Source organism: Otolemur garnettii, unplaced genomic scaffold (genome assembly GCF_000181295.1).
Source record: "Otolemur garnettii isolate 467f Iridium unplaced genomic scaffold, OtoGar3 scaffold00049, whole genome shotgun sequence".
Classification (NCBI taxonomy): Eukaryota; Metazoa; Chordata; class Mammalia; order Primates; family Galagidae; genus Otolemur; species Otolemur garnettii.
Window position 1 is genome coordinate 11,868,988 of NW_003852444.1, and position 24,011 is coordinate 11,892,998.

Genomic DNA, 24,011 nt, shown 5'->3' on the forward strand with positions numbered 1-24,011 from the left:
AGCTGCGTCTCTTCCCATTCTTCCACTGTGCCTTCCAGAAGGATTACAACTTCTCTGGGGTACCATATGTATACAGTCTCAAGGGGTAGAAGTTGGGGGTCCATCTGGGACTACACAGGTACCATTTCTAACCCTGGCTCTGGGGACGTTTAGTGCCCACAGTTCCAGTCTTCCACTCCCGAGTCTGGGCTCACTCGGCTCTGCTCTCTACAGAGCCAAATGAGTAACCGTTCATTAGCCAGTATGAATAATGCCCAAACAAAACCAGCAGATTGTGTTTGTCTGATCCGACCAAGGGAGTGTTCATTAGCATTAGTGAAAAGTGCTAAAATAACACCGCCAGAGGGTGTTAAACCAAACCGTGTTGCTGGCAGGGGAAGACTTACTCAGGTCCAGTCATCAGTGTTAGATCTATTTTCCATGTGCGGGGAAGTTTAAAGCTGTTAGAGACAGATGAAGGGAGGGGGAAGATTTAATACGTGGACTTGCCCCATTTTCCCCAAGCAGGGCAGGCTGTACGCTCTCCCCTGCTCTGCCCTGTTCTGCAAGGCAGGTTTGAAAACCTGTCCTCAGAGTTGCGTGTCCTCCCTCCATGTCCCCCTCCCCAGGGCACACTGCAGAAGTTTGTAGATGACCTCTTTGAGACCATCTTCAGCACAGCACACCGTGGCTCCGCCCTGCCCCTGGCCATAAAGTACATGTTTGACTTTCTGGACGAACAGGCAGACAAGCATGGCATTCACGACCCACATGTGCGTCACACCTGGAAGAGCAACTGGTGAGTGACAGGAGGATGCGGGCACACGAGGAGGGGCCTGAGTCAGGCCCTTGGGAGGAAGGCTGGTGGGAGGCCACCTGGTCAGCTGGGAGCCCGCACAGGCCCGTTATCTGGCCCTCCCCCTCCTCTCTCACTTCCCTCTACTCAACTCTGTCTGTGTATATTTTTTTACCTATCAATTATTTAATCCGTTAACAAACATTTACTGAACCCACTAAATGCACAAGAAATAATATGCCATATGTCATGGCCTGGACACTGTCCCATCTGGGTGTCTCCTGGGTGCCCAGCAGCATGCCCCACACCTTGTGAGAATCATAGGCTGATCACGCAGGCCTCTGCCCTCCGGGAGCTGACAGGTGAGAGTCAGGGGCCAGCAAATCCCCTCTGCGCAGAGGAACGAATGCTGTGGTGGCAGGTGTGTTGTGTGCAACCAGGGTGTGGGACAGCCGTGTCTGCCAAACACGGGTAGAGCGTTGATGGTCTTGTCTTCCTGTGAGGCGCCAAGATTCTCCGAGTATGAACTGACACTCTGGGTGTAGCCCCTTTTCTCCTTTTAACATGTATCATCCATCCCTTCATCTGAGAGTAATTTGTATTTCAGGTGGAAATTGCAAGGTCACACATCAGTATTCAGCACTTGGGATGGAACCTTGCATGAAGCTGGGGACTCAGTAAATACTGCTGAGAGGCAGGGCCAGGAGGGTGTCAGGGGGAGAGTTCCACCTCGGGCCAAGCCAGACTGTGTTAGTCTCTGGCTTCCAGAATTGCCTCTCTGCAGTTTTTACACGTTGTGGTCCCAGATTGTTCTCCCCCCTGTCATTTTTCAAGGTAGCAGGTGTGCTGCCCAGCACCTACCACCGCTGGGAGTGGCAAGGCACTGGGGCTCAGCCAGGTACCCCACAACCAGCCCTGGGCCCCAAAGCAAAGTACAGGTTTCATGGAAGTCAGACTGTGGGAGTCAAACTTTATTCAGTGTAGTGAGCTCTGGATCCTCCTCACCCCTCTGCCCCCAGGGAAGAGTAGAGTCTCTCTACTGACACTGAGAAATCAGGCAGGAACAGGGGTCTGGGCTGCAGCAGCCAAGAGTGGGGTTTGCTCCCACATGAACTCTTGACGAGGGCAGATCTTCCATGCCGCAGTTCTTCCAACCTGTCTGAAATAAGACTCAAAATCCAGCTTGCCCACTTGGTACAGTAACCTGGGTAGAGTGGTGTCTTCCTTTGAGAGTCCATCTGGGTCTGGTCTCTCCCAGTCCCTGCCTCTAGGTAAGGCAGGTTAACCCTCTAGGTTAACTCTCCCATTCTTCTTAGCATGACTCTTGGGGGCTCTTCCAAGGGGTGTATCCCCAGCCTACACAACCTGCCATTTTCTATCTGGGTGTCTTCCCGCTTTCCACCCTACTGAATGTCAGCAGCCTTTGTGATATAAGCAATGCACTGCCCAGACCTTCTCTTGGTCCTAGCCAAGAGAGCTGGGTCTTTCTGAATCACTACTACACACTCTTACTAGCCCATGGTAGAAGTGTCACCTAAAATAGTATACAAGTCATTTGTTTCAGCCCATCTCTCCTGCTTGGGTAAGACCACTTCCAAAGACGTGTCCTAGGGGTGAAGGCAAGTCCTCCCAGTCTTGCAAGGACTCAGGTGTCATCACAAAGAACTCTCGGTCCACATAAAGAAATCTCAAGTAGGAGGCAGCCATGCTGTGCTCTTGTCCTGTCAAGGACACTTCCCCTGACCCTGATTTGATCCTTGCTACCCTGGGCAAGAGACAGTCTGGGAATCTTGAGATTTGCATATCCACTTGGAGTTAATTGTCCCTGATTGAAAAGAGATTGTTTTTTTATTCTTGACTCAAGGTATACCCCACCCTTTCCCCATCCCCTCCTTCTAAGTTCCTTACCTTTTCTCTTTTAAATAAACCTCCTGCTCATTTAGCCTGAGTGGCTGCAATCAACCAGAGATTAGTGCCACCACTAATGTTAATAATATGCTAATGTTTCATTAGTCAGGAGTCTCCAGTGGGTGCAGCGGCTTCCCTGTTCCATGTGCCTGTCATCATCACAAGTGTCTTAAGGAACAGGAGTATAGGAGAGAAACAACCAGTGGATGGGATGTGCACCCCCAGAGTCTCTATTTTGGGTGGGATTTCTGGAAACAGGAGTACGTGGGCAGAGACATCATTAACTGGGTAGTCATGGGTCCTTCCTTCAGGGCCCTGAGCCCAGCTGCCGTGATCTCCCCTTTAGGAAGGTGGGGCAACTGTAGCAACTGCATCCTCACCTGTGTGTGCCTCTCTGAGCTATCCCTGGGCACCATCCCATTACCTCCGCTCCTGGATGTCCGATGATGAAGCAAGTGCCACTAAACACTGTCACATCTCAGTGCTGCTGGCCTGGGTCCAATGCTGCCAGCCTGGGTCCTATGCTGCATATTTTGTAGGAACTAAACACATACTTGGCGATTGATCGGCAGTCTTAAATCTCAAGTCCCACTGTAGTTACAGCATTAGTTGTGTGTCCATACTGGCTGCTGGAAGATGCAACAAGTCAAGAAATACTGTACTGCTCTGTTGAAAGAATGTAACTCAGAGTTTACGTTCTAAGAGGCAAACAAAACACATAACACACATTGTAACTATTATCAACAGCAGGAACAACCCAAACAGCAATAAGATACCAGAGGAAATGGTGGACGGGGGAAGCGGGAGCAGAGGGAGGGAAGGAAAGAAGCCATCCCTCACTTGGCACAGCCCGTCCTCACCTGAGGCTCAGGGGAGGGGATGGAAGTCATGGGCTGGGATGGCTACCAGGGAGACGGACAGCAAATGGGGCTGGGCTGGAGTTCTCTCAATGCCCCAGACGCTTTCTAGCAACAGACTCACAGCCCCAGAACACAAAGCACAGACTTCCTCTTTGTCCCTGTTTATGCTGACTGGCTCCTGCTGCAGGCCCACCTCTTCCCCTACTTCCCCCTCCCCCCCCACCCCCGCTGAGATCCCCTCAGGGAACACTCAATGCCTCCCAGGGTCCCATGTTGACCCCACATATTCTCCCACCTAGCTCCCACAGTTCTCCAAGCATATATTGAGTCTCCTGTCTGTCCTCCCCACATACCCACCAGAATGCAGTCTTCTTAAGGGCAAGGACAGAGGGGTGTCATATTCACCACCATGTCCCCAGTTGCCAGCACAGTTCCTGGTAGGCAGCATGTGCTAATAGGAAGAAGCGGGCAGGGGAAGGATGGGACTTGATGGGGCAGCTGTGGTAGGTGAGCATGGGTCTCTAAGTGTGCCAGCTTAGAGATGACAAGTCAGCTTGCTACCTGGAAACACTTAGCCTCAGGACCTTTCCTGCTGGGAATAAGCTGACAGGACTGGGAGAGAGGAAGCATGTGGCTTCTGCCAAGTCACATGGTAGGTGGCAGAGACTCAGAGGTGAGGCCTAGAGTCCAGGTGATTACTTGGAGTTTACCAACAGGATGCTTCTACGTCAGGTAGGGGGGCAGACAGCACAGAGTCACAACATGTTGTGGCCATCTCCTGTGCTGGGACAAGACTGTGAGCCTGCGGTCAAGGCAGGACATCACATCCCCTCTGGTATCTGCTGGCATGTCTCTGGATCAATTATCCATCCTTGCTGACCCTTGGTTTTCTAGAGGAAATTGGAGCCCTACAGGTGTTACCTCCCATCCCTGGCCTAGAGAGGCCTCCTAAGCCCTGTTAGTTCCCCAGCCTTCTCTCCCCCTCCAGTGGCAGCCCACCATGCCGTCTCCCTGACCATCCTCTGCTTCTGTCCACACAGCCTGCCCCTGCGGTTTTGGGTGAACATGATCAAAAACCCACAATTCGTGTTTGACATCCACAAGAACAGCATCACGGACGCCTGCCTGTCTGTGGTGGCGCAGACCTTCATGGACTCCTGCTCCACGTCAGAGCACCGGCTGGGCAAGGACTCGCCCTCCAACAAGCTGCTCTATGCCAAGGACATCCCCAGCTACAAGAACTGGGTGGAGCGGTGAGTGCTGAGCCAGAAAGCACAGAGTTAGTCCTCTTGCCCCAGGAAAGGTTCCCCCCCCCCAAAAAAAAATGGACTGGTGTTTCCAGACTGGTTATGCTCAAACCCCGATTCCGCTGCTGCACCTCCAAGCCCCCATACCTCCAGTGTTGTCTGTTGAGACAAGAACAAGAACTCCTAGCCAGAGGTCGCTACGTGCTCTGCTTCCTCAGGGGCAGGCCCCAGATTTTAGAAGCTGAAATCCCTTCTAGGGTGCAAATGCCTTCTAGGGAAAGAGCAAAATAAATAAATAAAACCTGTGATCATAAGACTCCAGGAAACCCAACAGCATCTTGCCATGGAAAGGTTGGGGGCCTCCACCCACTGTACTCTGTCAGCAGTTCCCATCACTGTGTGGGATGTCATTGTCCCTCTCTGAACAGCTTCTCCCTGTCCCTGCCCCTGAACACTCACACAAGGAGCTCTGAATGCCCTGGGTCTTGCAGTGTTGTTCCAGTCACCCTGCCCATGCTCAGATCACAATGTCTCTCAGTGTCCCCATGACCAGAGGGCTGTTAGCGTCAGAGCTGGGCTTTTCCTGGGCAGGGCCAACTCGTGGTAAGGAACACTAGTGGGCCATGCCAGTGTCATATGCCAAGTACCTGAGCTAAGAAACCATCTGAAATTTTATTTATTTATTCATAACAGTAGCCCTATAATGTAAGAGGACAGGAGTTATAACCTTTTATCCCCACGAGGGTGAAGACATATGCATACAGAATGGCTGAGTAGTCAGCCCAACATGATGTAAGTGGCCATGATGAAACCAGGTCCAAAGCCTCTTAGCTGATTCCCAAATCTCTTTCCTACTATTCGTGAGGGTGCCCCTCTGTGCACTAAAGGAGGTTCCCCTTCCTATGGGAGGGTATAACCCCACACCAGGGTACATGGTTTGCTGAATGAAGAGTTAGAGGTCAGCCCCAGCTCACCCTCTTCTCCAAGTACCCTTGTGCAGTGAACAACCTGCACAACTCTACATGGCAGTCTTGCGTTTCAACTTACACTCCCTTTCTTTTGTTTTTCCAAGTAGCTTAAGTAGATAGGAATCATAGTTGGGGGCTTAGGTTCAGTGCCTTTTTAAAGAGTAAAGAGACCAAAAATTGTTCTTGACTGACTGAAGACAAAATGAACTGTATCATTTTGCCCACGGCAGAGAGACGGTCTCCATGTTTATAGCTAAAAATTGCCTTCCCTTGTACAGAGGGAATATCTAAGAGGGAGTGGAGTCCTGGCTGCCTAAGTGAAGTAGTTTCACTAAAAGGGTTTAATTTTATTTTCCCTCGCTCTCCTCCATTCTTTGATATCCTCTTCTCCCTTCCTACTGATGTATGTGGCGGACATGCCACCTTGGCTGTCAGGAAGAGAGCTGACTCTTTTGTCCTCCTGTCTGATTATGTCTGAGTCCCCGAGAGAGGCTCTCACCCCTGCTATGTAGACAGTGGCTCATTCTCCTGACAATAGAGCTGCCAGGAGCAAGCCATCCTGTGTGGACAGCCGCCTCTTCAGCAAAGAAGGAGGTAGCAGCTGGGCTGTGGGTTATCCCTGCACTAATACTGTGTCACTGTGATGCCACCCCAGGCAGGGAGCAAGGAGGCAAGGGTGGTAGGGCGGCTGAGGACCTTTGTGGAGCATCTGTATAGAGGATACTTCCCTAGGACACAGCTGGTGAGTCAGAGATGAGGTGAATACACGTGCTGGGCCAGGGTCTCCCTCTTGCTCCATGCCCAGTGCTATTTGTGCCATGCAGCCACCAAAGGTCCCAAGTAAGCCTTGCCCATTTGGTTATTTGGAGGGTGGTTTGGTGATTTCCATTTCTTATCCCACTAGTTTCTTAGCAACTGCTGGTACTATAAAGGAAGTTATCCTTCACTTGCTCAAGGTCCCAAACCCCTTCTCCTCTCATTGTGGGGTGAGAGTACAATAACATGGGCAGGTGTGGAGGGCAATCCCGGAATGCCTCCTCCCTTAGTGAGAAGTGGATCAAGTTCCTCCGATTCTTGGCGGAAGCGGCCTCAGAGCTCAGCTGGCTGCCTGGAGGGGCAAGTGCAGCCTGGAAGCGGCAGGGTCCACAGCGAGAGTGATCTCCCACTTTTCCCTTCCAAAGGCACAGGCAGCCTCTGGCTGAAGAGAATGATGGTGGAGCCCTGGCCCCTTGCAGCCAGGGCTTGCCCACTTCTGAAAGTGCAGCCTTGCAGTTGTGAGGATGCAGACAGCTGCCCAGGACCCTCAGCTGTGGAGTCTGCCCTGTGCACATTTAGGGAAGGCCTTCTGCACCATCACAGCTGTGAAACAGAGCTTGCCCTGCTGGCTCTGCCTTCAGAATGGAAGCAAAAGGAAAGCAACTAAATTTAGGAAGACTCATTGACACTGTTGGTTGACCACGGTGGATGGTTCTATTAGCGCCCATGCTAGCTGTGTCTGCTAGAAATGCTTTGTCTATCCTTCCTTCCGCCAGCCTCCTGCCCCCTCCCATCTGGTGTCCTCCCACCTGTGCTCCTACACGTCCTCTCATCCACTGTCCATTGGTTCTCTCACTCTCCCATCTATTCTCCCACCTGCCCTCCCACTTCTTGTCTTTCCTCCCATCACCCTCTCAACCATCCTCCCGTCCCATTCCTGCCTCCAGATACCTTGCAGTGCTCATGGTTTGTGGCCCCACTATGGACCCCAGTCTTCACTGCCTCTAGTCAAGAATTTGAGGTTCTGCTTGTGGCCAAATCTAGAGAAAGAGAGAAGAGTCTCTCAGTTTCCCATTAACAGTCAATTTCTACCCTCATCTGATGGAGCGGAACTCAGCTGTTGTCACCATGAAGTAGTGTGTCATGGTCAGTAGCAGTCAATTTGCATATTGGGTAGTGATTTCCTCTGATTTTAACTCAGAAGATCTTCAAGGTCAGCCCTGCAGCAATACTGGCCTCACTGGCCGCTGTTGGCTTCCCAGGGAGGACATATGAAGTAGACCCTTGGTGGCCAGGGGGCTCTGGCTGGGGGTGGGCCACACATTTCACTGCACACATTTCGAGCCTTGGCATGAAAAAGGTTAAGAATTTTAAATATTTAAATATGTCTTCTAAGGAAACTATACAGTCAAATATGTAAAACTGTGACAGCTCCCCCTGGGAGCAATACTAGAGGTGAGGTATAGACAGGTCATTAACATATTAATTAATCCATGGGTTAAACACTTATGGCATCCATCATGTGTGTATGGGGCACTTGGGACAAATTGGACTTGGTCCTCCTCCCAACCCTCGGTGCAGGTGCACATCAGGTCCCACACACTGTGGTAATTGGGGCTTAGGGAGGGAGTCCCTGATTCTGCTGGACCTGGGGATACCAGCCAGAGATGCTCAGAGGAGAGACTTCTGTGCAGGGGGCTTGAAAGGCAAGTGTTTGGGGCAACAGAGCATCAAGTCAGAATATCTTGCTCTTCAGGATGTTGGTAGAGAGCCACGGCTGTGTCCATTTTAAACATTGGAGACCTTCTTCTTAATCACTAGAGGGCTATCCTCAAGGAGGACATGAGAGCTCCCCACCATACCCTGGGCCCAGGCTTTCCGCCCACACCTCCCATCCTACTGGAGTCCACAAACATAAGGCACCAGAGACTGGCTGCAGTGGGGGATGAGGCTCTCTGGGGTATTGGGGCCCCAGAGGTGCCGGCAACCTGCCTGCTGTGAGCAAACTCAGAAGGAGAGCAGAGCCACTGGTGGGACCTCAGCAGGCCCCAGCCAGCATGAGGGGTCTCCTGGTGGACTTTGGGAGCACTAGTCCCTTTGAAGATGGACGGCCCTGCAGGCAGAAATCCAGCAGGAGCAAGTTCAAGTACAGGACCCAAGCTGACCTTCCCCTTCCTCACCGCTCAGCCAGCTGATGAGAACACTTGTTTGAAGTTCATTAAGGGGCCTAATTGCATTCTTCACAATCAATACAGCCTCTCTGCCGAGGAGCCCACAGCAGAAGCCAGAACAGTAAGAGTGAGAAGGAAGCAGTTGTACATGCAGCAGAGGGACTGCCACGTGGGGTCACTCTCAGGCTCTAGGGTGGTGGCTGGTGGGTGGGGTGAGCAGAGCCTGGAGGGGAGCAGAAGAGGTCAAGGCCGTGTCAGCAAAGCCTGCAGAGAGGCTGGGACCACCCAGTATCAGGCAGGGCTGGAGTCAGGAACAGAGTAGAATTACAGCACTGGGTCTCCGTGGCCACTCAGCTCAGCTGATTGAAGAACTTGCTGAAGATGAGGCCATGTGGCCATGGATAGGCACTGGTCCCCTCCAGCGTCCCAGTGTGAAGGCAATAAGAGAAGGACAGGAGCTGCTCCCTGCAGACTGACCTCCCTATGAGAGGAGCATTCATCCAGGAGGGGCACGTCACTGTTCCCTAGGATGAGGTCAGAACCCCTGCCTTCCCCATTCCACCTTCAGCCCCCCACCCACCCCAAACTCTGCTTCTCTCACACAGACATACTGTCTTAACATTATCTTTGGGGAGATAGATTGGGCTTTTGTATCCTGCCATGAGGCAAGCCATTGTGAAGGGACAGAGAGCTGGGTATGTTGCCAGACCAAAGAGTCTGTCGGCCTGTCACCCAAGCCAATCAACAGAGAAGCAGATGAGAAATCAACAGTTTCACTTTTATTTACAGAAAAGCCAGCAATTCCGGAGGGCAGCAGGGATGTCTCCCCAAAGAGCTGCTCTGCCCCCTCTTTCCCTTTGTGACCTTTCATTCTCACAGTAAAAGTAAACATCAGCAGTGTCATTACTCATCACAGCGCACGTCAGACAGACTCCTCCTCACAGGCTACAAGGTTACACAGTATCTTCCTATTTAAAGTGATTATAACTACAAAGCATTTTTATTCTAGACTAAATTTATACTTGGGCAACACTTCACTGGGTGCACAGAGAGCCTTGACTGGTACCGTGGAGTCCAGTTTCCCCAACTCATCTATGACAGTAGCCTTGGAGGTGAATAAACCGTCTCCAGATGTCAGCACATAGGCTCCTCCAGCCTTGTGAGAGCCTGACCAGCAGCGTCCTGCATGAAATGGACGTTCAGGTTAATAGCAGCTGATAACAAGCTCCCAGGGGTGCAGACTCTGTGGGCACTAGCCTGGGCTCCTGTGCACCTTGGGGACCATGAGGGCAGCAACAGGAGCCCTGGCAGTGATTGTAGAAAGCCTGCCTGAGCCACTGTGGAAGGTGCATGGGCAGGCAGCAGGCACTGCAGGGGTCTTTACTTCTGATGACAGCTGTGCCCTCTCAGTCAGTGGTAACCTGGGGTTTTCATCCTGTTTGGAGGAGCTGATTGTCTATAGGTGACAAAGGAAGCTTCAGACCCTGCCACATTACCAGAGCTCCATGGTCAGCTGCTGGCCATGAGACCAAGAGTGAGCGAGGTCATCCATTCGTGTTTTCCTCCAATGCCATCTGTGACGATAACCCTTTACAAACATATCTTGCTTGGCGGGCCTGGGATCCCCCAGGGAATAATGACACAAATCTCCTTGGGAGTGGCAAGGTTGAGAGCCACTACTGAAATCGCAGGTTTCCTACCATAAAATGGAACATTGGCATTTATTGCATTCTAGAAATAGTGGCAATGAATAGAGTCTCTCGCTGCAACTTTTATACTGGAATATCATGAAAGTACTCAGAGCCCTGTGTATGGGGTCCCTGAGGATGCATTTTGGGGCGTATCACAGGCCTCAAAGGGAACAGAGGCACCAAAATGAAACAGGACAAAGAAATGGGCCCCAATGGCTCTGAAGAGGAGAAGGGGAAAGGGAGAAGGTTGTGAAGGATGGAGTCCAGTGAGATGGTGGGTCATGGTAGCCTCATCTGAGAAAGGCCACGTCACTTAGCCCTATCCTTGTGCCTGTCCCAGCAGTGTGTCATGGGCCAAGACCTCCTGCCTGGCCAAAATGCTACCAGTTCAACAGAGCAGCGGGCTGACAAGCCCCTCCCGTTTCCCTGAGAGTACAGGTTTCATCTCCCTCCCTCTGCCTCCCTGTTTTCAGGACAGAACGACAGGTCTGCAATCTCAGCACGGTCACGGCCCAGAGCAGGGCAGCCAGCCCAGCGATGCTCTGGAAGCAAACTGAGCTGTCGTGTTGTCTCAGGCCCTTGAGGTGATGCTGGACAGCACAGAAATACCACATCTCCCAGCCTCTTGCCCAAGCCCTGGCCACTGGTGGGGACCGGCAGACGTCGGGGCCCTGGTTGGAGCAATTAGGGAAGTGGCTAGGTAGACATAGGGCTGGGCTCAGGGAGCACTGTTCTGAAGGTTCTGGTCTAGCCCTGAGTTCCGAGAACACCCAGTCATTGTCCACAGCACTTGCACAGCCTGAAAGTCAATGCTTCTTAAACTGAAGGCCCAGGTGTCTTGGTGTCCCTGTCCTGGAGACGCCCCCTACTTTCCCCGATTCTGGGTTCTCTCAGGCTCACTTTCTCCAGCATGGCAGCCACAGGGACTCAGGGTGAGCTGGGCTGGGCTGCCGCAGGAGTTTACCGTGACTGTTCTCCTCCATGCGGTCTGTGAGCCTGTAAGGGCATGGCGAGGCTGAGAGGTGGCGGGCTTTGCGGCATTGAGGCCTTTCGTTTCCTCATTAGAAAACTGCACAGCTCCCCTCCGGCGGGGGAGTTGGGGTTTGGTGCATAAAATGTCAAATCGTAGAAATTAAAAATGTAAATGCTGGCATCTAATTAACCAGTTGACAGCAGTGCACAGATGCAAGTGACAGTGACGGATTGCCTTCTGCCAGTCTTTCCCCCCCAGCAGCCCCCGCCCTGTTCCATTTAACCCCCAGAGAGTGGAGGACATCAGGGAAGAGCCACCGCTTGGAAGAGGCTTCAGGCCTTGCTGGAGGAGATGCCCTGTGTCTGTGCACAGGAAGGGGCATTAGGGGGACATGGGACAGTCTGGACCACTCTGCACAGTAGCTGAGAGCAAAGCAGATACACAGGGTGTGGCCCCTTTGACTCCTGGTCCCTGCCCTGCCCATCCTCTGACAATGCCTCAGCTGCTCCCGACCCCTACCCTCTGTGCCTCCCATATACAGACCACGGAGGGCTCCTCCTGGGCCAGACCCAGGGGCCCAGATGGGAGGGACAAAGAGCACCGCAGTCCCCGGGTGGCCAAGGCACAGGCAGCCAGTAGCAGGAGTACAAGTTGGGCCGTGGTCCCAGACACAACCCTGGGAGTTTTCATGTCTCCTCTCTACTCTACATGCCTGACTCCACCTTCTTCCTCCTCCCATCTCTCAACAGGTATTACTCAGACATCGGGAAGATGCCGGCCATCAGCGACCAGGACATGAACGCATACCTGGCTGAGCAGTCCCGGATGCACATGAACGAGTTCAACACCATGAGCGCGCTCTCGGAGATCTTCTCTTATGTGGGCAAGTACAGCGAAGAGGTGAGTGCCGCCCCGCCCAGGTCCTGCCGGGGAGGAAAGGGGCAGAGATCAGACAACTCCCGAGTGGCTGCATGTGCAAGGTCACACACCCCCAGACCTCCACCTGCTCTACGCCAGGACGTGGGGCTGTGCCGCAAAGGCAGGGATGCTAGGAGCTCTCCGGTCTGTAAACACTCATGAGTCCCTCTTCTCAGAAACCTAAGTCTCTTTCATTTCTTTCTCACTTTATTCTTATTTTCTCCCCACTAGTCCTTCCTTTTTCTATTTTTCCCATGTCTCTAATCTAATTTTCTTTAAACAACCACTCCCCATTCCTCTGGGCAGACCATCTGGTATGGAATGGCATGGTGTGGTGTGAGATGGTACAAAATTGGATAAAACAGAGTAGAAACAGAAACAAATAGAATAGGAATGAAGCAATGAGACAGGATAGCACAGAACAGAATGGAATCGATGTGTTGTCAGTGTGGTGTTCCCTAACTGGAAACCCCACCTGGGGTCAATGCCACTACACATACTGCCTTCTTTCTGGCCAGTATATGGAAATAACAATGGTCTTGGTGATGGGAGCAATTTGGGCTGTGCTGGCTTAGACCAGTGGGTTTAGAATCCAGAGTCCCCACATGTGATCAGCAGCAAAACTTTTTACTCTCAAGTGGGAGTAAGAAGAGCTGAGGCCAGTGCCCCGCACTAGTGCTTCACAGCCTTGCCACTGAGGGTCTGGAGCCCCAGGTTAAACAAGAAGCCCCCCCAGGCTGATGCTATGACCCTCCTCTTAACCTCCTCACCCTCTTCTCACTTACCACTGCCCCTCTCTGGGGCAGCCATGGTGCCAAGGGTGCTCACAGAAGTCACCTGACTCTGTTCTTTCCACCAGAGGTGCATTAGTGTAACACTAATGCTCCATTTTGCCGATGGGGAAACAGGGTTCAGTGGCCCAGACCACTCAGCTAGAAACCGGCAGAGTCTTTATTCAATCTCATGTTGCCTGAGTCAAATTCCAGCACATTTTCCATCATGGGCTGTAACTGCCGTCGTCGTAGTCCTCCACGAAGCATCTGGTCTCAGAGAAAGCTCTCACAAACGCCACCTATTAGGTGTTTATGACCAGTAAAGCTTACAGCCTTACTTTTTTTTACTAGGGAAGTTTGTTTTTTTAACAGGCAAAGTTAAGTCAAATGGCTGCCTAAAATGTGGAATTTCAGGCCTTTAGGACAATGTTTTTCAATCTTTTTTATCTCACAGCACATTTGAACCTATAGTAAAACTTCTGCAGAACATTTAAATTATGTTGTTGTATAAAAAAAAAAAAAAGGAGTATACTTACTGGGCTTTGAACTTCTTTCACGACACGCCTAAGATCCTCTCACTGGTACACCAGTTGAAAATCACTGCTCGAGGAGCTGATGGGGAAGATTTTCCCTTTTCAGAAGGTGGGATGGGATGTCTCGATATTCACGAAAGCACATTCCCAGTAGTCACTGAGCACCACACCTTTACATCAGATATGGCGCTCTGTGCTGTTGAACCTGCAGGTAGCAATAGCATTTTGGCACAGGAGTCTTCAACAAAGACACCATCCTTTGCAGGCAATAGAATTGCTCAGACACACTGGTGTGTGTGCAGCATCCTGTGCTCACTGCCATGTGTGCCCACATGCACCCCATGCCCAAGTGTCTCGCGCACCTCCCCATTCATGCTGCCCAGCCCACGGCCTCACCCGTATGTCGTGTGTACATACACATGTGCCTGTGTCTTCCCAGCCATTGACCATGTCCACACTGTCTATGTGCTCCCAAAGAGCACAGACATATACCCACCAACTAGTAACCTCCTGCTCTTGGCCCTTCAACAGATCCTTGGACCTCTGGACCATGATGACCAGTGTGGGAAGCAGAAACTTGCCTACAAACTAGAACAAGTCATAACCCTCATGAGCTTAGACAGCTGAGAACCGTCCTTCCAGGGCCATCCTGGAGGGGGGACACACCAAGCCGTGCCTCAGTCTAGATTATCATCTTTACCAAGTGCAAGTTCCGACTGGCATCAGCAGCACCCCGAGCAGCGCTGTCTCTCTCTTTCTGCCTCTTTCTGTTTCTCCCTCCTGCCTGGATCCCTGCTCTTCCAGTTGCTCTGCCGACGTGACTGGACCAAGCCACTGGCTCCCAGTTAGTCCAGGGATGTCCAGGCCCATGGAAAGGGAGCTGACCACAGGGTGTCAGAGGGGCTCTGTCTCATCTGTTCCTGACCCACCCATCATCAGCAGGGCCCAAATGTGACAGGGAGCCAGGGACAGAGTACATTTCTATGCTGCTACTTCACCTTCCATTTCAAGAGCCCTTGCTTTGGTCCAAACCTTGGCCCAGGGAAGAGGCAGTGAGCTCAGTATTGTCTGCACTAGGAAGACGTCACTTGACTCTCCCTGCCCACAGTTCCATCTCCAGGGAGTCAATCAGTAGTCTGGGGGCTTTGCAGCTGGGAGAAGAGAGGCCCCTGCTACAGAGGGTCGTGTAAGGAGGTGGGAGGTGCTCCTTGGGGCTGCCTCTCACCTGCTGGGTTGGCACCCAGAAGCCTCCTGTCACCTTCCAAGTGTCCAGAGGGAGCTGCCTGACTAGACCCCAGGCAGGGGAAAGAATAGCACTTGTATTCCACCATGGAGATGTTCCTAACCTTCTTATCTGGCTTCTAGTGGCATAAATGTAACAAGGAGAGGGAAAAAGGAAAGAGAGTTACATCTACTCTGGAAGCAGAATTTGTTGTTTTCCATTTACCCCAAATTCAAATGAGTCACAACCACAATCATAGTTCTAGTTCATTGCCAGAGCCCTGAGTGCTGTCTAGAGAAAGCCTCTATCTCCACCCTCCTTTGTCACCCCCATCAAGGGTCAGCGTGAAATGCAGGGTGCACCCAGGAGATTCTACCTCCAGCCATCTCCATGGCTCCGTCCCTATCATCCTTCCTGAGAACTCCTCAGAAAGCTGGGCCAACAGCCCAGGCCCTGTCCCCCCTGCAGGATCTGGTGCCATTGCTATGCAGATGACTTTGTCACTGGACTGTCCAGACCTCCCCGGGAATGAGTTCATCACTGTCTCAGCTGTCTCTTCTGTCATCCTCCTTCCTCATCCCTTCAGCTGTCATCACTGAAGGAAACACTCGAGCACAGCCTCACAGAGACACACCGAAGCGCAGCCAGCCTCAGTTGCCAGCTCAGCACAGCTAGGGGGAACTGAAGAGTTGAATTGATGGATCTGGCTGGGAACAGGAGGGACATACAACTGGCCTTAGGCCTGGCGTCCATCTCTTCATCTGTCCCTCCATCTACAGACGCACCAGTTCAGCCCTGCTGGCAAATGAGTGCTCAGCAATGTATACTGGGTGAGCAGGGGCTGTAATGAGGGACAATCCCATGGAGGGTCATAGAAACCTGTCACCTCAGAGAGACCTTCAGTGCCATCTGGTCCTGTCTCCTGCCATAAGCAGGAGCCTCACCTGGCAGCGCTGTCCTGGAGCTGTGCACCACTGTGGGAGATAAGGAGGAGATAACCTCATCCTCTAAGGTGAGGTTCCACACGCAGTGTCGCCTTCACATCATTCCTTGTCGTCCACTCAGAAGGAGCCCCGCTTCGTGAAGGAACCACAGAGTCCGCGGAGCATCCATCCTGTGCATTTAGGGACACTCCCGCCTGTGGCTATGAATATGGAATATGTGTGTGTGTGTGTGCATGCACGCATGTGCATGTACACACGTGTGTGCACGTGTGTGTGTGTGCACGCGTGCCCCAGGAATCACTGGAGATTCTTCTTCAAAAAGATTTCTTGTCCTGTGTAGGAGGATTCTGAAGTGTTTCTTGTCCCCCTTGCTCATCAATTCATCCTGTAGCTTCAGGACGTTTCAACACCTGCTTTCTATGCTGAGAGCTGGTGGGTGGAAGGAGAGGTCACCTATCCATAGGAAATCAGGGTGGTCACCTGCCAAGGCCTGGACTGCGGCAACCCAGAGCAGGCTTCATGGCGGGAAAGACACAAGCAACCTAATGAACGTGAAGAGAAGAATGGAAGAAACTGCATTGGAAGAAGAAGAAAAAATAATAACCAAAGGTTTTGGCAAATGTAGAACCAGTTGGAGAAGCATGGATTTTTCTACCCTTGATCATTTTCTTTTCTCCCACGAAGTCTCGGGACCTGGCAAGCCAGAAAGGATGTGTGTGGGAGGCAGGCTGAGAGGCCCCTTGGCCACTCAGATATTTTTGCACATGTGAAGGGTCGGGGAGGAGAAAGGCATGAACATATTTATCACAGCTTTGCTGGATGGGAGCTGTGTGTGAGTGTGTGTATGAGTGTGTTTTGATTTATTTTTTAAGTTTTGCACAGTTAGAGAGGAAAACAATGAATAAGCAGAAGAAAAAAAAGACTGTTATCATCATTCTGCTGAAGCTTTTATTTTTTACCAGATGATTATTATGTTATTGTTACTTTGGCGGTACAGGACTTTTTTTCCCTCCATGTTTTTGTTATATGGAAAACTTTAGACACCTCAGAGGAACATAAATGCCAGGAAGAAAGAGGAGACCAAGTAGACGAGTTTCCCAGCTCTCCTCAGTTCTTCCAGGGGAGGGGTCCGGGGCAGCTGTGACTTCAGCCGGGGGAGGATGGGTTGTTTCTGGTGCTTTGCTCACAGTCCCCACGGCCTGCTTGGGGACGGACAAATAGGAGCAAGTCACCCAGAGCCACAGTCCATCTTGCTCCTAAAAATTCTCTTTTTGTTTTTCGTTTTCCATTTTTTTCTGTTTGGATTCTTGGTGCACATGTGATACGTTTAAAAGCAAAGACAGGCAATGTTGTCAAAAATCTGTCCTTTTCCTCAACCCCCACATCTCCTATAGGCCCTTCCTCTCCTCTCACAGGGCAGAGATGCTGAGAGCTGCTGGGTGGCTTACAGGATTCCAAAGAGAAGAGAACTGGGCAAACTTGGTCCCATGGTTGGGAGGGTGAGGAGACCTCCCTACAAGTCAAAGTCATTTGCAGGGTCGCAGTCCTGTTGCAGGTGGAGTCTGCATCTCACTCCTTGAGTCCTGGGCAGAAGAGAAAAGGTGTTCTCCCTTCTGCTACCCTTGCCTGCTTTCCCAAGTTCAGAATGGTACCATATCCCCATGGAGTCCGGGTGGGGTATTGGGATATAGTAGAGAGAAGGGCTGCAGGCTGGTAGTGGTGGAGATGAAGGAGTCTTCCAGGTCCTGGACTTAAGAGAATGGGTAGAGGAGGTGAGGAAGAGAGCTACAGTCGGCTGGTTTTGTCTCCCTAGGCGGGAGCTCGGCCAATTCTCTGTTCTTCCCCCTAAGGAGAGACCCTGGCATTTCTTAGTAACTGCGATTAGTGCCACTAAGTCAAGTTGGCCACCTGTCAGTTACTTCCTCAGGAAAACATTTTCTTGCCTTCTTCTCTCACTGTAGTTTTAAATTTGAGGACAGAGGATAACCTGAGTGTCCCTCAGGCCAAGATATGTGACAACCCCAGCGTGACTTCCGCACCCAGAGCCAGTCTCTAGAGCCCCCTCCTGCAAGCCTGAGGGCCAGGCAGTGAGCTCAGGGATGCTTGCATGCTTGCCCAAGAGAGAAGTTGTTTTAAGTAAATTCCAAACTCTGAGGCAGACTGTCCAGGACCGTTCCCAGGAGCTGCTGCCAGGTAAGGTCTCCCAGTTCTCCCTCCCAGCCCAAGTTAATGTTGACGTGTTATCCCCACACATGTCCCCCAGAGCACGTCTGCTTCCAACTGCATTCCTTCCCCTGCAGTGACCATCCTCCTCCTCGTCGCTCCTACCTGTGTAGGCTCCTCACCAAGGCTATTTGTCCACCCAAGGACAGGAGCTGCCCAGCCCTCTCCATGGACAGGTCAGCCTCACAGTCCATCCTGTCCTACCCCACCCAAAGCTGCCTCCCCTTGTCAACCCCAGGCCCTACGGGGCCCCCACAAGCAATGACTTCTCAAGTGACCCCCACTGCTGGAGGCAAAGCTCTGCCACTGTTTGCAGCCCTCTGAAGGATCTGTGCCTGCAACAGACCTTGCCACCATTCATGCTGACTAGAAAGGGGAGCTCCGCCTGCATGCGCCCTCATTCCCAGGACTAGAGACACTTCCTCTGACTTCACAGGACACCAAGTCAAAAGCTTTGCCAAGTGAAGGGCCTGTAGTAATTAAAAAATCTTTTCCACCTCCCAGAAAGCCAAGAATGGAAGGAAAGACACACAGACACAGAAATGTGTTCTGTAGGCAGAAGGCCCAGAGGGCCTCCCTAGCCTGGCTCTCGCCCATCCAGGAGCAGCAGGCCCATGGACAGTCCCAGCCAGCTCCTCAGGCCTCTGTGGGCAATTCTGTAAAGGAGTAACCTCTAGTCACCCCCAGCCCCAGCTCACTGCTCTGTTCCCCACCCCACTGTCCATCTTGCTCCCCTCAGTCTTCCTGTCAGCTCTCAAGACAGGGCTCCCTGACCCCTCAGCCCTTCGCTTAAAAAAAAACAAAAAACAAAAAAACTGTGATCTTTGGGCTGCTTATTTGGAGTTTATTTTTTGTTCGTATATTTTAAGAGTCTGAGAGCAAGAAGGGAGCCCAGGTATGGATGCAACATCCAGATTACTTGGGGAGGTACAAAACTCTTTACCTGTGACTTCCAAGGAGATGAGGAGAGCCTCAGGAACTGGGGAGCCCCCCACAGACATGCTGTTAAGGAAATGGGCTGGGAAAGTCCCTGGCTGAGGACAAGCCATGTGACGGGAGGCATCCTCCATGGCTGCTAATATTCCTGGATCTTCCCCTGCACTTTCGATGGACGGAGCCTTCATGCTTACTCTTCTCCTCCCACTTCCGCCACCTCGGCCCGCAGGTGGCCTGGCCTGCATGTAGCAAACGAGAGTGAGCCTTATTTTACAAAGTGGGAAACTGAGGCCCGGCCACAGGTGACGGTGAAGAGGCAGCTCCTGAAGGAGGCTGGAACACTCTTCAAGCCTCTCCTGCTCATGGTGCTCTGAGGGTGGCAAGCCCTCAACTGGGAAACTAAATGATCATGCCTTCCATTTGGAAAGTATCCACACAGTAAACGCTTCAGACATTTAAGAGAGAGGTTGCTGGTTTTTCTTTTATACACATTTTTGCACCCACATAAAATTATTTTTTTTATTAGGGGGAGTATCCAAGTTTTAAAAATATATAGGATTTTTTTAGTTATAAAGGTACTACGTACTTATTATTAGAGTCCCATTTCAATCCCTTTGGTAGACTGTGACCACCAGAAAGCAGAGTACAGCTAAATAAAACAAAACAAAATCCTTAATGAACAAAAAGAACTTTCTGTTTGTATTGGCCGAGACAGCGAGGTGGTCCTGGTGGGCTGGGTGTCCTTGGCTGGGGATCCTCACCTCCCTCACCCCATGACCTCTGGCTAGTCTTGGCTCTCCCGGCTGCCCTGGGGATTCCTGAGTCTACACATTTCTCATCAGCTTACCCCAAACTGCAAGGAGGTCCTGCTAGGAACTGGACGTGGCAGGGGGCGTGGGGACATGTGTTTTTCTCTCCCCCAGGAATGCAAAAGCAAGTAGACAGCGTCTACGCAGCTCATCTTCCCCCGCTTCCTTTATCAGGAGTGAGAACTTCCTTTCGTTAGTATCATCCATCTTTTGACTCAAGCACAGTTTGGAAGGGCTCCCTTGTAAGAGTAGAATTCCAAACAGAGGATACAGTTAAAGAGCAACCCAAAGGACACTCAAAAGCGGAGGCCGCTTTGCCAGACAGGACTAATGAACGCTCATGTGTGCTGAGGTCTGCAGCCACCCAGGTGCAGGACGGAGACGGGACATACACACGTGCCATTTGTCCTCCTCCCCTCACCATCCCCGACGTTCTCGTCATGTCCGTTTGTTGGCTCCTTAAACCTTCCGTTCTTTAAGATGAAAAGTTAGTTTACCTCAAAGAATCTTGTTTCCATTTGGAAACCAGTGACTATGTGTTTTAGAGTGGATGACCCTTCCCCTCTGCCACTCCCTGCTGGAGCCTGCTGTCCTTGAGACACGAGGCCCTCGCTTGGTTGTGTGTTGGCTGCTCTGAGCGAGGCCTCCAGGCCCTGAGACAGGAGGGAAGGATTGGACGCAGCCACCCTCTTCCCCACTTTAGCATGTAGGGACCAGCCTCTCTCCTCCAGCAGGGTCCTGCCAAGTTACCATAGCAACCAGCAACTCCAGGGTACCACAACAGACAATGGCTCGGCAAGCTGAAGTTGGGGGGCGGGGGAAGCAGGGGTTCTGGCCTGGCCCAATGACCCAGAGTTTAGCCTCAAATGCTAAAGGGGACAAGGAGAAGCAGGAATGGATGGCAGGGTGGTTTAAGGAAGCAGCAGGGGTCTCAGTCTCAGAGAGAGGCCATTGAAGCAGGTAGGGCAGGTCGTCTCTGCTCTAGTCACCCGCTTCCAACTCCATTCTACTACTATTTCAAAATAAAGCCCCCACCTTGGACACTGACCCTTTGTTAGAACAAAGCAAAACCTATCTCTAGACAACAGTGTTATGATGAGCCTCAAATACAGGTGGATGAGATTGCTAAGAAGAGGGTCTTCTGGTTTTGATTTTTAAAGAAGAGTATCCTAGTAAGATTTAAAACACAAGATTAAAAAAAGTTTTTAAAAAGGAAACCTATGCTATTTAAATTGGAGCCCAGTTGTAACTTGGTAAAGGCAAGCTTCTGTACCTTTGTTATAATTAATTGTATACCTGTGTATGTAAATATAAGGCATTCCTATTTTGCAGTTCAGAACAAAAAAAAAAAACTTATTTGTAATATAGAATAAAGTTTATTAAAAAATAATAAAAATTCAGTTTGGGATTTGGGGGTCTCTCTTTGTGGGACAGGCTGGGGGTTGGGGGCAGTTACTCACCTTGAGTTAATGATGGCCTGCACTGTGCAAGATGTGGCACCTTCCCTCCCCAGCTATGTAAAGTCTAAACTCAACCTCTGGAGGCGTGTCCCTTTACTTTAGTTGCAAGGTAGCCATGGCAAGGTGGTATGGCTTTAAGCTAAGGAGGGTGAACAAACCACCAGCCAGTGCTGTCTGCAGACAGCCCTCTGCCACATTCCTTCTAGACACAGACCTCCACACACTCGCTGCTCACATACAGGTGGCCCAGGCACGACACAGGGGTTGCCATCCCTGCTCAGGCCTTCCCGGCAATGATTGTATCAGCCCCCACCTTCCCTGGTATTTGGATAGCAGGTGAAGATCTTGAGCCCCATTGTGTCCCTGGGGTAGAATGAGGAGGGAGAGAAAAACATGAATGAAAAGGATGGCAGTGGGGGAGGGCAGCGGGGAAGGTGCCTGCTCCTACCTACCTCACAGATGGGGAGTGTTAGGCAGGGATGGACCTCTGGGAGCCACTGAGGAAAGGTAGGGAATGACTGAATGAGTGCCCACAAGAGTCCCAGTCCCAACCGTGCGCTCAGCACTGTCCACCCTCCAAAGGAGATATTTTTGAAGTACCAGGGGCGGTGGAGCAGGGGGCACTGCTCTTCAGAGACAGCATAGGTAGTAAGTACAGCCACGTGATGGGGGAGCACCTGGGGACAAGTGTGGGAACAGACAGGGACACCCAAGAGGAGATATCAGGCTTTGTGGCCTCAAGACCTAGCATGAGGGGATTGAAATCAACTGGAGTGGTGTAGATCAGACCCTTGAGGAAAGTGTAGTCACAAACAGGGAGGGGACACTCCTTCCTTCTCCTAAACAAAGATGCAGGCTGGTTGGGGACAGTGATTTCACCCTGAAGGTTCACATTGAGATTCCACACACAACCAAGCTCGTGCCAGGTCCTCAGACTCCTTTTATCTATGTGAGCGCATACCTTATCAGACTGGCCACGGTGACCTTGAGCAGACCACTTCTCTGTGTGCTTGTTTCCCTGCCCATAAAACGAAGGTAGCTCTCACTGCACCACAAAGCCCAGAAGGCTGGCACAGGCCAATTTAGACAACCAAAGTGAAGAAGACCTGGCACGCTATGAAGTGTCACGTGTGCAGTATTAGGAGTCAGCAATGGGATACTGCACACACCAGAGGGGACTGGTCCTGATCCTCAGCAACAAACTCAGCTCCGCACAGCGCCCTGCACCAAGTGCTCAGTTAGTCCTGAATGGAGGGGTGAGGGACAGAGAGTAAAACCAGGTGAAAGCAAGCATCTGTGAAGTTGGTCACTGGGTCACCTCCCTACTATGACTATTCTGCCCCCTATTACCTTCCATATTAGTAGCTATCTTTTTCAGAAAAGAGAGTAGGAATCGTAGTCAAAACCTATCCCTGGGTCAGCAGAGCTGCTCATAACCTACCAGGGTACATGAAGGCAGGGAGGTTGCTTCCTACCTACACCTTCCCTGAACCTGCCCTATTTTTGTCTTTAAAAAATTCCCATCTTGAACACTGAGCCAGAGCTTGAACACTCAGCTCAGGGCCACTAAGGCTGTAACTAGAACTGAAGGCAAAGAAGTGAGGTTGGAGCCATGCACAGGGATATCTGGTAGGCTGGACCATGGTTTGACAGCATCTACTTCCCCTCCCTGAGTGAGCAGTGCAATTTCTCAGCCTAATAAAGTTTAGCTGGACCAGCAACTTGCTTTGGACCAACAAAAGATGAACACTAGTGATGTGGTCACCTCCATCAGCCTGGACTCCAGAGTGAGGACAATGAAGACACAGAGCAGAGCCACCTATGACCCAGCGGGTAGGTGGTATGAGTAATAAACAAATCTTTGCTGTTTAAATCCCTGTGAAGCGAGGTCTGTTTTTACTGTAGCATAACTGAGACTCATGACGGCTATAGGGTACAAGAGCGATAACCCACCACTGGGTAGTCCCCCAGTTGCCAACTCAGGTATGTATGTAATCTCACCTCTCACCTAAAGAGAATTATCCTTTTGTCCTAAGGACAAAATGCTCTTTTATTAAAAGGCATTGTTGGGTGGCGCCTGTGGCTCAAAGGAGTAGGGCGCCAGCCCCATATGCCAGAGGTGGCGGGTTCAAACCCAGCCTTGGCCAAAAATTGCAAAAAGAAAAAAAAAAAAAAGGCATTGTTGATGATTCAATGTGAATCGTTCTGTGGAAGTTTCTAATTGTCCTGAGCTAGGTTTGGGACAGATTAGGGAAGAAGAGGAAGACTTAGAAGATAAAGGCAAAGTGGAAAAAGGAAAGAAGAAGAAAATCTACAGAAAACAGGAAAAGAATAAGTGGAGGAATGAGGGGGGGAGGGAGACAGGGGGTGGGGGAGGGAGACAGGGCGGGGTAAGAGGGTCAGGAGGACCTGGCTTCTCCCAGCTCTCTGCAGTGCATTCTGTCTGGTTCTCAGGGGTGGTGAAGCGTTTTCAATCCCAAGCACCAACACCCCACAGGGTCCTGAGAGACACTATTCATCATCTAGGATGAATCCACCCAAGGTTGTTTTCATTAATAATCTATGGTTTCCTATATAGTTTATTTTTGATCAGTGATTGATTTGCCAGGAAAGCAAAGAGCTCATCCTTGGTAAGAATACTACAGGCCATGCTCTCCACACAGGTGCTCACTCAAGGTGGTGGTTGCCCTTGGCAGCCATGAACATCAGCTTCTTGTGATGCTTGGAAGGATGCTGGCTGGTTCCAGCAAAGGCTTGGGTCCTCTATTTAGTAAAGAGTATAAATGTCTGAACACAATAATTAAGTAAACGAGATGAGGTATATATTAACCAGTGCGACGTAAG

At 51.1% G+C, this 24,011-nt stretch overlaps 1 protein-coding gene across 1 annotated transcript in view; it reads left to right on the forward strand.

Moving 5' to 3' along the window:
- PLXNA4 (plexin A4) overlaps nucleotides 1-14,200 on the forward strand; it is a 357,753-nt gene extending 343,553 nt beyond the window's left edge. Inside the window, exons 27-30 of the mRNA XM_012806241.2 lie at nucleotides 550-778; nucleotides 4,584-4,796; nucleotides 12,099-12,249; nucleotides 14,105-14,200. Of these exons, the coding sequence (XP_012661695.1) occupies nucleotides 550-778; nucleotides 4,584-4,796; nucleotides 12,099-12,249; nucleotides 14,105-14,200 (689 nt within the window). The remainder of the gene's footprint in view (nucleotides 1-549; nucleotides 779-4,583; nucleotides 4,797-12,098; nucleotides 12,250-14,104) is intronic.
- Nucleotides 14,201-24,011: the final 9,811 nt, after the last annotated feature.